The sequence below is a fragment of the Ranitomeya variabilis genome, chromosome 1 (assembly GCF_051348905.1).
Source record: "Ranitomeya variabilis isolate aRanVar5 chromosome 1, aRanVar5.hap1, whole genome shotgun sequence".
Lineage (NCBI taxonomy): Eukaryota > Metazoa > Chordata > Amphibia > Anura > Dendrobatidae > Ranitomeya > Ranitomeya variabilis.
The window spans coordinates 138692315-138704414 of NC_135232.1; the positions used below are offsets into that span (position 1 = coordinate 138692315).

A 12100-nucleotide genomic window follows, 5' to 3' on the forward strand; every position below is an offset into this window, starting at 1 on the left:
TCCAAGTCGAGTTATGGTCTCCAGAGGCATGGCATCCCACTCTTCTTGAAAGGCGGCTCTCGGGTCATTGAGGTTCTGGGGTACAGAGTTACGAGCCTCTACACGGTGACTCCGCTTATCCCATAGGCTTTCTAGGAGATTCAGGTCTGGAGAAAGTGCAGGTCTCTCCATTTGAGGTACCTCAGTCTCCAGCAGCCGTTCACTAATGATGCAACGTCGATGACCTGGAGCATTGTCGTCCTTGAATATGAATTTAGGCCTGTATTGTTCATGCAGAGGTACAATGACTGCATTAATAATAGTAATCAAGTAGTAGGGGCCTTTGCAGGTCGTCTAGCACGCAGACCACCCTGATGTAAACAGTTTTGAATGGTCTGACGTGAAACTTGGGTGCCTGTCACCTCCCTTAAATGTGCCTGGAGTTGTGTGGCATTCATCATGCAATCCCAAAGGGTATTGTTCACCATGAAGCGGTCATCAGTGTGGGATGTAACCAAAGGAGGTCCACTTCTGTGCCTTTCTGTGACTCTTCCAGGCTCTCTGTAGCTCTATTACAACCTGCTGATGACTCTGCGACACTAAGCTCAGCAGCCACTTACGTCTGAGAACAGCCTGCTTGAAGCCTCGCAATGTTGAGGTACTGTTGACCAATTGCTAGATGTCATCTTGGTTTCATGATGTCAAAACATGAACAGCATGATGTGGAGGACTGTGTAAATAACTAATTGAACCCTGAAATGTATTGTCCTATTCATAGATCAAACACCTGTTGTGAATTTTGCCATTAAGCGCCATGTTGAAGAGGAGCAAGTTGTGCAAAAAGTACTAAAACACTGAATAGTTGGACATTTGGAGAAGGTCACATTAAGATCACCTGAAAAGGTGTATTTTAGAATCATCCTGAAAATTTCAACCAAAAGTCAAATATCCCCAACTTTTTCTGAGTAGTGCATATAAATAAACACACACACTTTTTATTTAGTTTTTTTTTAGTATTTTTGCACAAGAAAATAAATATTTTTTTTTTTTTTAGGGGGTCACAACATTTACAACAGCCATGACTTAATTTTTCTGCTCAGAAAACAGTAATTCTGCCTTTTTTTCTTTTTTAAACGGCGTTCACCATGCAGGATAACGAGTATACATATCGAGTACGTATCATTACAAACATGGCAATACCAACTATGTGTTGTGTTTGCAAGGGTTTATTTTTGGCTCACAAAGTAATTATTATTAACATGGAATTTGAGTTTTTATATTTATGGGAATTTTTAGGTTTTTTACATTTAAAAACATATGTTATAATAGTTACTATTCCCACAAGGGGAACAGACAATGCAATCATTTGGTTGCATTTATAATACTCCTACTAATTCCCACCTTTGGGGGAATCTGAGATACATGACCGAAATGGAGGCCACTATTGTCATGGCAGCCATAGGCAATCATGATCACGCTAGGGTGCCAATGGGCTGACAGAAGGAGCACTCTCCTTCTGTCAAATTTCTCACCCAGCCAGCCACCCAGTAAGCTTTGGTCCCAGGACATGTAGCAGGAGATTAGCTGTGTGACACGCCTGCTGCGTGCCATTCTTGAACCATAACTGTATGCAAATGGGTTATTGCAATTGGGCAATCTGTACACAGGATTACATTAATTTACAGAAAGAGGTTAGCTTTTTTTTTTTTTTTTTTTTTTTTAATATAGCAAATATTTTTCTTTCATCTCCAGGTGAGGGACAAATTGATTGGGGGGATTGTTTGGTTGCTTGTTTCTTCCTTGATAGTTCAGTGCAGAAATTGATTAAACCCTAAGGCCGGCGTCACACTAGAGAGTTTTACGGACGTATGAGAGGCGCAAAAACAACGCATTGCACACAGACCAATGATTTTCTATGGGGCAGCTCCTATCTGCCGTATATTTCGCAGCTGTATTTTACAGGCGTAGGAAAAAAAAAAAAAAATCGCAGCATGCTGCATTTGTCAGCGTATTGCGCAAAAAGTCCGCCAATGAAAGTCTATGGGGGCGAGAAAAATACGGATTACACACGGACCATCAGTGTGACTTGCGAGAAATACGCAGCGGCAATTCAGCTTGGTGTACAGTAAAATCACACTGACAGGTTAGAAAAGGATAGAATAAATGTCTACACATAGTATAGGTATATATATATATATATATATATATTATACTACACATAGTATAGGTATATATATATTATACTATAATATTATATATTATATATACACACACACACACACACACACACACTTTATTCTTCATGTGTGTGTATTATTAACCCTTTACTACTATTGGATTAATAATGAATAGGTGTCTTATTGACATCTCTCCATTATTAACCAGGCTTAATGTGACCTTACATTAGCAAGGTGACATTAACCCTTTATTACCCCATATCCCACTGCTAAAGGGAAGAGGGAAGAGAGTGGCTAAGTGCCAGAATAGGCGCATCTTACAGATGTGCCTTTTCTGGGGTGGCTGGGGGCAGATGTTTTTAGCCGGGGGGGCCAATAACCATGGACCCTCTCTAGGCTATTAATATCTGCCCTCAGTCACTGGCTTTACCACTCTGGCGAAGGAAATTGCGCAGGAGCCCACGCCAGTTTTTTCTGTCATTTAACTCTTTATTTTAACAGCTAGAGCCCCCAAATTTTGACACACACTCTACTAACATCATTAGTGAGGAATATGCAAAAAAATAAGGGATACAAAATGGTTTACTGTATGTAAACCATGTCTCATATCTTGTTGGGTTTGATAAGGAGATAGCAAAAGTTGGCAATTGAACTACCGGCTTTTAAGCTATCTAGCGCTTTATGAAATAAAAAAAAAACATTGTAATAAATAAGTGTGTGTGTGTGTGTGTGTGTGTGTGTGTGTGTGTGTGTGTGTGTGTGTGTTTTCAAGAATATTTGAGCCCATGGATCCATTCTATGTCCATTTTGCAAGCCTGCGAGAAGATCTCGCTGTACGGATGCCATACGGATTAAATAAGGAGGATGACATGAGTAAAATACACAGTCACACCCTGCATACGGATTACATACGGATCTCTGTTTTGGGAACATTTCTGCGTATTACGCCTGTAAAAAATGGACCGTATTTCCCTACGCTAAGTGTGACCCCGGCCTAATAGTAACAGCTAACAATCTGATCCCAAATACTGATAGAATTTGGTCAAGTTTTTCGCTTATGAGAATAAACGTAATGTCTGAATGAGGACTAAATCCTGTGTCTGCATACCCCAAGCGGTGATCCACATGAGTTGGCAGAAGATTTGCAATATGTATTACGTATTTGTATTACGAGCATTGTAGATGAGATTTTATCTTTTTCTCTGCAGCTTAAACTGAAATCCACAGCAGATTAATTTATGCTATGTCACTGCGGATTTGCTTTGAAAAGCAGAGTGTAAAATATTACCACGATTTCTGCAACAAAATGCACACGGTGGATATATAATGTGTGGATAAACCCCACAGTCTCTAAATAGGTGATAATTTTTAATGTTGGGGATAACTGATAAAAAAACAAGAACTCGGAGTCAATCAGCCCTTATTATTTACCCGCACAAAATCTTTGTCTTCTTAGAAGTCTTCTAATCCTATAGAAAACTCATCTGTACTTTAATCTCACTTAAGAAAAAAAAAAATAAGTCTGTCCTACAGATAAAATGGAAAAAATGAAATATACACTACCTTTCAATGCGGTGGTCTTCTCTTTTTCATCTGGACCTCCTCCTTGTTGGAGTTGTGCCATACTTAAATCAACAAACAAGAAGACCAATAATGAGGAGAAAATGGACATCAACCTTCTTTATCACTCCTGCAGATTCAACAAAAACAAACAGCGTCATTCTTTCCATTATTTTATGTTACATCAGTAATGCAGATTTCTATTTTGTCAGGCTTAATATTAAACATAGTTTTCCACTTTCAGAAATGTAGACCCTAAACACTGCCCATTATGTAAAATAACAAAAATCAGAGGGCGCTCACTAGAGTCGAGCAAATTTTTCAAAATTCCGTTCAGATTACAATCAGGGAGAAAATATTGTTTATGCGATATTCGCCAAACACAGCAGAAAGTCATTGGAATCAATGGGAGTAGAAATGAATGAATCTGTTAGGAATCGATGATCAAACATAAACTCGGCATGAATAGGGTAGCAATATGAATATACACAGATGACAACGAAGCATGGTAGAATACATATATATCAACAATTAGTAACCATGCAAACGACAGGACGTGAATAGCCTATCATCAACTACTACATAGAAAAACCCCACACAAAGATGATTAAAAGGCAATGTATAATATAATCAAATTTAATTTTATTGAAGTATAACAAAATTTTAAAAAACATATTGACAGCTTTGGGGAATAGGACAATATCCCTCTCCCATTACCAATGTTGACGTGCAGCAACAGGTGAAAAACAGGGTATATCCCATATCGGATGTTACAATAGGAAACATTCACGTCATTAATAATTTAATAATAATTTAATCCATAATAACCACATGTAGTTCATCTATGACCGATATGCATCCATATATTTGTACACCCTATCTCACCCCACTCAGTAAAAAGTCTACACCGCTACCATAAAAAAGGCACTACCTGTGTAAGATGTTACCATATACGTAATAGGCAGTCAGAGGACCGGTATAATTACCTATTCAGAGGTAGAGACTGGGATGTGGACTCCCCGCTGTCACCTGGACCCGCACGTCTGCCCCCAGACGTGCGGGTCCAGGTGACAGCGGGGAGTCCACATCCCAGTCTCTACCTCTGAATAGGTAATTATACCGGTCCTCTGACTGCCTATTACGTATATGGTAACATCTTACACAGGTAGTGCCTTTTTTATGGTAGCGGTGTAGACTTTTTACTGAGTGGGGTGAGATAGGGTGTACAAATATATGGATGCATATCGGTCATAGATGAACTACATGTGGTTATTATGGATTAAATTATTATTAAATTATTAATGACGTGAATGTTTCCTATTGTAACATCCGATATGGGATGTACCCTGTTTTTCACCTGTTGCTGCACGTCAACATTGGTAATGGGAGAGGGATATTGTCCTATTCCCCAAAGCTGTCAATATGTTTTTTTAAATTTTGTTATACTTCAATAAAATTAAATTTGATTATATTATACATTGCCTTTTAATCATCTTTGTGTGGGGTTTTTCTATAGGGTAGCAATATGGCAAATTCATATTCGGCGACAGAATCGAACATATTTGCTCTACTCTAGTACTCGCCCTCCCCGGTACAGGTCCCGACTCTGCACTTCGGCTGCTGCTCAGGTCTCGGTGTTTTAGCTGCAGCAGTTACATCACATTGACATCGCACATCACCACTGCAGCCAAACACTGAGCCCAGGGCCTTGTACCATCTACCTGAGCCAAGCTGTTGAGCTAAATGAGTGGTCGCAGCGGTGTTGTGAGCAGTTGACAAGATGTTACTTACATAGCCAAAACAGAGACCGAGCAGAAGTGGAGAGCCAGCCTTGGGCCTGTGGAGGGCTTTTTTTGGTGATTTCTACCTTGAAAGTATAGTCTCTTAGAAAGCCATATAGAAAAAGAATAAATATTCTTACGATGGAATGAAACACAGTATACTGCACAATAAGAGATGTCAGCGGATCCTATTACAATGACTATGGATGCCTCCAGATGTCTAAAGCTGACCATATACAGGATATCTGTCGGTCAAATGTTTGTCTTGCAGACAGCTCTCTCTCCCGATCCCCCATATGCACAAGCACCCAGTTTGGAGGTTTCACTGAGAGGAGAAAGCTTCTGCCAAACTTACTGGAAGCAAAAGCAATACATCGCTGAGATTCCAACTGGCGGTCCTTCTCTTACACTACATCACGTGTTGGGATGCCCCCATATACATCAGTTGATCAGTGGCTTCAGCCAACTAACATGTATCTGGAGGTCTTACTGTTCCTACAAAAATATGAGAAGAGATATAGGATCTTTGGTAGCTTCTTAACAAAATCCCCAAGAACAAATAGCTGAACGCTATTGTGTATGGCTAGGCAGATCAGAAGCTAGACCTCTCATTTATATGTGAACGAGCATTCCTAACAGGGCTGTGGTGTTGGAGTCGTGGAGTCGGTGTCCATTTTGATGGAGTTAGTAAAAAAAATGGACTGACTCCTAAAATATATAATAAATTGTGCACAGTAGTGCAATGAAGGAAGTCCTGTACATTTTTTCATAAGAACTTGGGAAAGTTATAAAATGTCCTATAAATGTCTGTTCTGTTCCTGATCTAAGGATCTCTGCTTTTAGTTGAGATGAATCTGCGCTGCACTTTATGTACCTGCTCAGTAGTGACCAGTGCTGTGGAGTCAGAGTCATGGAGTCAGATGTTCGGCTTACCAACTCCACAGCCCTGGTTCCCAAGACCATTTGTTTCTCCAATAAATCATCCAGTGTAAACAGGTTGACAATCACTTGTTCATCTGGTGTTGTGGGTTTTTTTTTTTGTTTTTTTTAAGTTCGGCGTCACACTAGGCGTAAGACAATACGGTCCGTTTTTTACGGCCGTAATACGCAGAAATGTTCCCAAAATAGTGATCCATATGTCATCCGTAGGCAGGGTGTGGCAGTGTATTTTGCGCATGGCATCCTCCGTATGTAATCCGTATGGCATCCGAACTGCGATATTTTCTCGCAGGCTTGCAAAACCGATATCTAATGGATTTATGGGCTCAAATATTCGCTAAAACATATAAACAGTATATATATATATATATATATATATATATATATATATATATATATATATATATATCCCCTCCTCACTTGGGCTCAATCCATGATCCATGGGCTCAAATATTCTTGAAAACACACACACACACACACACACACACACACACACACACACACACACACACACACACACACTTATTTATTACAATGTTTTTTTTTTATTTCATAAAGCGCTAGATAGCTTAAAAGCCGGTAGTTCAATTGCCGGCTTTTGCCATCTCCTTCACAAACCCGACAGGATATGAGACATGGTTTACATACAGTAGACCATCTCATATCCCTTTTTTTGCATATTCCACACTACTTCCAGATGTGCCTTTTCTGGGGTGGCTGGGGCGGATGTTTTTAGCCAGGGGGGGGCCAATAACCATGGACCCTCTCTAGGCTATTAATATCTGCTCTCAGTCACTGGCTTTACCACTCTGGCGGATAAAATTGCCTTGCTCTGGCGTGTACTCCGCAGGACAGAGAATGAACTTCAATCCAATATTGCGGACAGCATGCAGCCAGCGGGTAAGGAAAGGGTGAATCAAACACCCGAAAACCCCGCCCATATGACCCAAAACTGGTCCCGCCAAATTCAGGTGACAGGTTCTCTTTAAGCTACAAAGACAATTTTATTTAGTTCAATTGTGTTAGTAAAATCTCTAGTAAACAATATGCTAATTTACAATATATCTATCTTAAAATGTATTTACTACACTATTTACAAACAGCTTGGGTAGATCAATATCCCGATTAAAAAAAGGGATTAGTTAATTACTAAAAGTAATACAAAAGCCTGTGTTTTTACAATTACAAAAAAAGGTTGCTGGTTTTGTTTTTTTAATTTCACCCTTTTTCATCATGCCACTAAAATTTGCTTGTGTGAATATGTACCTTACGACTGTGCACCCTCTCAAGCAAAGCCAAGTGTTCCCACAAAGTTGAGACATCCAATTCATGCTTATTCCCAAGCCATAAAGTAACCAAATATGAAAAGGCCAGGTAGGAAAATCAAAAGGATATGTATGGTTAACTTTCAAGCACCATTTGTGAGATACATTAAAATCTGAAGGGCTCAACTGCACTCATGAGAAAATTCATATTTCATGCTTGAAAAAGAGTATTGTACAACGATTTAATACTTCTTAGTTCAGCAAGAAGAGACGGGACATTTACTCATACTAAGAGATAAATATAACTGGTATTCTTTCATCATTGGGGTAGGGTAAAGAAGATAAAGGAAAAAAAAAAAAAGAACCGATAAGCAGTTAAAAAAACAAAAACAAAAAACAATTCTACAAATCACTATTCTGTCACTTTTTTTTTTTTTTCAAATCCTCTATATGGTTGTTAAAAGAATGCTAAAAAACACGGTAGAGACCAGACAGACAGACTGGTCCGAGATGTCAGGAGTCCAACGTGACTGTTAATTTTACAGTTTTGCTACTATAATTTACTAACAAGCTGTAATGCAGGATTCAAACATCAGGTTTTTTTTCTTATATGTGAAAAGTTGTCTTTTTCCATTGCACTGGTTCCATTTTTAGTCCATGTGTGTTTTTACAACCCTTGTTACATCAGTTTTTCTTGTATCAAGAATAAAATTTCAAAACTTCTCCTACCCATTTATTAGTCTTTGTAAGAGTTTGAAATATTAAAGGCCAAACTTGAGCATTGAACAGTTCACATCTACGGTAAATGAGGAGCTCTGTACTGAAAGGCATTCCTTACAGTAATTGCCCACCATAGTGAATAGTTAGGGGAGCACAGATTTCAATGGGTTTTATAAACGCAACATTGCTCTTAAAAGGTTCCCATCTTAGAAAAGGGATGGCCTATCTCAAGGATAATTCATCCCTTCAGGATATCTTTGTGTCCAACCTCTGGGAGCCCAACAATCCTAAGGATGGAGAGGCCACAGGGATGTGGGAAGCTGGAGAGCCAATATGCAGGACAACACAGCCACAGAATTAGGGTAGGTGCACAAGATCGTTGTCTCTCCATCCAAGAAAAATGGTCAGATTTTTCTGATCAGACAAAAAAAGTTTCTCCAATTTCTCCATTATATTAGTCTGAAAATCGCACCGCGCCCGGATGTCATTTGAGTGCAGTCTCATGTTTTTCACTGACCCATAGACTTGCATTGAGGATTTTAATCTGACACTTGGATCAAAATAGGACGTCTATGATATTTTACTCGTTTCACTCAGTAAGAGCCCCATAGTATATCATGGGTACAAGTGCTATCCATGAAAACCAGATAGCACCCATCCAATATAATCGGCCCATATAGTGCTTAACTAGTGCTGAATTTTCTCCACTTTTTGGGTTGTTTAAAGATCCTGAGCTCAAACATCTAACGACAGTGAGATGCAGAAATATTTGGACAGTGACACAAGTTTTGGCATTTTAACCATTTACCAAAGCATATTCAAGATACAGTTATAGAATCATTATGGGCTTAAAGGGAAGACTCCCAGCTTTAATTTTATTATATAAATATCTTAACTGAAGTAAGTTAATAAAAGACAACATTCTCAGAAGCTATTTAATGGGCTGCATGGGTTATTCCCTCAATCATCCATCATCAATTAAGGTGGTAAAAAGTCTCGAGCACATTACGGGTGTGGCACTTGCATTTGGAAGCCGTTTCTGTAAACCCACAATGTGCAGCTAAAGGAGATCTCAATGGAAGAGAAAGACCATCATTGGACTGAAAAGAAAAGACTACATTCAACAGAAATGTTAAGAATATGTTTGGAATGGCCAAAACAACAGTTTGGTACATTATCCAAAAAAAGAAAATGCACACTGGTCCGCTTGGGAACTCAAAGGTGCCTGGACATCCACGGGAGACAACAGTGGTGGATGATTGCAGAATCCTTTTCAAGGTGAAGAAAAACCAGTTCAACACATCCACCCAATGAAGAACACTCTCCAGGAAGTAGGTGCTTGCTTCAGTATCTAAGTCTACCGTAAAGAGAATATCACATACAGATGGTTCACCACAAACTGCAAACCATTAGGCCCCCTACACACGTTCAGGAATTGATGCAGAAAATTCCTGTGAAAATCCGGACATTTCTGCCGGATGAAAACCGCATGCGTTTTTTAGCGCGTTTTTTGAGCGGTTTTGACGCGTTTTTGACGTGGTTTTTCCGGGACATTTCCCAATGCATTAGACAGTGAGAAAACCGCAAAATTAATGAGCATGTTCATTATTTTTCCGCAATGCGTTTTTCATGCGGAAAAACGCACATCATGTGCACAGAAATTGCGGATTTCATTAAGAATGATAGGATGCTTAATGTATGCAGATTATTTGCGGTTTTATAGCGTTTTTATGGCGCAAAAACACTAAAAAAAACGCAAATAATCTGCAACGTGTGCACATAGCCTTTTATCAGCATTAAAAATTGAAAGGATGCTCTTCCAGAAATGGGTGTGCTTCTTCAGATAATTAAAGCGTAATCAGCTTTAATTATCTGAAGAAGCAAACCTTTTTCTGGAAGAGCATTATTTGAACAGATGAAACGAAGATCAACCTGAATGATGGGAGAAAGAAAGTATGGAGAAGGCTTGAACAGTTCATGATCCACAGCACACCACACACTCTGTAAAACATGATGGAGGCCGTGCGATGGCATGGGCCTTCATGGCTTCCAATGGTGCTAGGTCACTAGTATTTATTGATGATGTGACTGAAGACAGAAGCAGCCGGATAAATTCTCAAGTGTACAGGGCGATACTTTCTGCTCAGATTAAACCAATGGCAGCTAGGATAATTGGATGGTGCTTCAAATTACAAATGAACAATGACTAGTGTTGAGCATTCCGATACCACAAGTATCAGGTATCGGCCGATACTTGCGGGTATCGGAATTCCGATACCGAGATCCGATACTTTTGTGGTATCGGGTATCGGTATCGAAACAACACTAATGTGTAAAAGAAAGAATTAAAATAAAAAAATATTGCTATACTCACCTCTCCGACGCAGCCTGGACCTTACCGAGGGAACCGGCAGCGTTCTTTGCTTAAAATGCGCGCGTTTACTGCCTTCCGTGACGTCACGGCTTGTGATTGGTCGCGTGCCGCCCATGTGGCCGCGACGCGACCAATCACAGCAAGCCGTGACGTAATTTTCAGGTCCTGAATGCCTAATTCTAGGCATTCAGGATTTGAAAATTACGTTACGGCTTGTGATTGGTCGCGTCGCGGTCACATGGGCGACGCGACCAATCACAAGCCGTGACGTCCCGGGAGGCAGGAAACGCGCGCATTTTAAAATTACGTCACGGCTTGTGATTGGTTGCGTGCCGCCCATGTGACCGCGACGTGACCAATCACAGCAAGCCGTGACGTAATTTTCAGGTCCTGAATGCAGAATTAGGCATTCAGGACCTGAAATTACGTCACGGCTTGCTGTGATTGGTCGCGTCGCGGCCACATGGGCGGCACGCGACCAATCACAAGCCGTGACGTCACGGAAGGCAGTAAATGCGCGCATTTTAAGCAAAGAACGCTGCCGGTTCCCTCGGTAAGGTCCAGGCTGCGTCGGAGAGGTGAGTATAGCAATATTTTTTATTTTAATTCTTTCTTTTACACATTAATATAGATCCCAGGGCCTGAAGGAGAGTTTCCTCTCCTTCAGACCCTGGGAACCATCAGGGATACCGTCCGATACTTGAGTCCCATTGACTTGTATTGGTATCGGGTATCGGTATCGGATTAGATCCGATACTTTGCCGGTATCGGCCGATACTTTCCGATACCGATACTTTCAAGTATCGGACGGTATCGCTCAACACTAACAATGACCCAAAACATATTTTGAAAGCAACACAGTTTTTAAAGGTAAGGAAATGGAATATTCTGAAATGGCCGAGTTAACCACCAGATCTCAACCCCATTGAGCAGCATTTCACATAATTAAGACAAAACTTAAGGCAGAAAAGACCCACAAACAAGCAACAACTGAAGTCAAGGCCTGGCAAAGCATCAAAAAGATGAAGCCCAGCGTTCAGTGACGTCCATGGCTTCCTGACTTCAGGCAGCCATTGCCTGCACAGGATTCACTAAAAAGTATTCAAAATTAATATTTTTTATGGTAAAGTTAATTTGTCCAATTATTCTTGGGTCCCCTGAAATTAGGAGGCTTTATAGAAAAAGGTTTGCAATTCTTAAACATTTCACAGGATATTTATATTTAACCCCTTTAATTAAAACATGAAAGTCTCCACTTGAATTGCTTCTCAGAGGTTTCATTTTAAATAACATATGGAGAGCCCA

The 12100-nt window shown here is 40.1% G+C and overlaps 1 protein-coding gene across 2 annotated transcripts in view; it reads right to left on the minus strand.

Annotated features, from left to right (window-relative positions):
* ARB2A (ARB2 cotranscriptional regulator A) overlaps positions 1-12100 on the minus strand; it is a 616199-nt gene that overhangs the window by 574536 nt on the left and 29563 nt on the right. For both annotated transcript variants that reach the window (XM_077289153.1, XM_077289144.1), the window contains exon 2: positions 3720-3846. In XM_077289153.1, the coding sequence (XP_077145268.1) occupies positions 3720-3828 (109 nt within the window). In that variant the 5' untranslated portion in view covers positions 3829-3846. The remainder of the gene's footprint in view (positions 1-3719; positions 3847-12100) is intronic.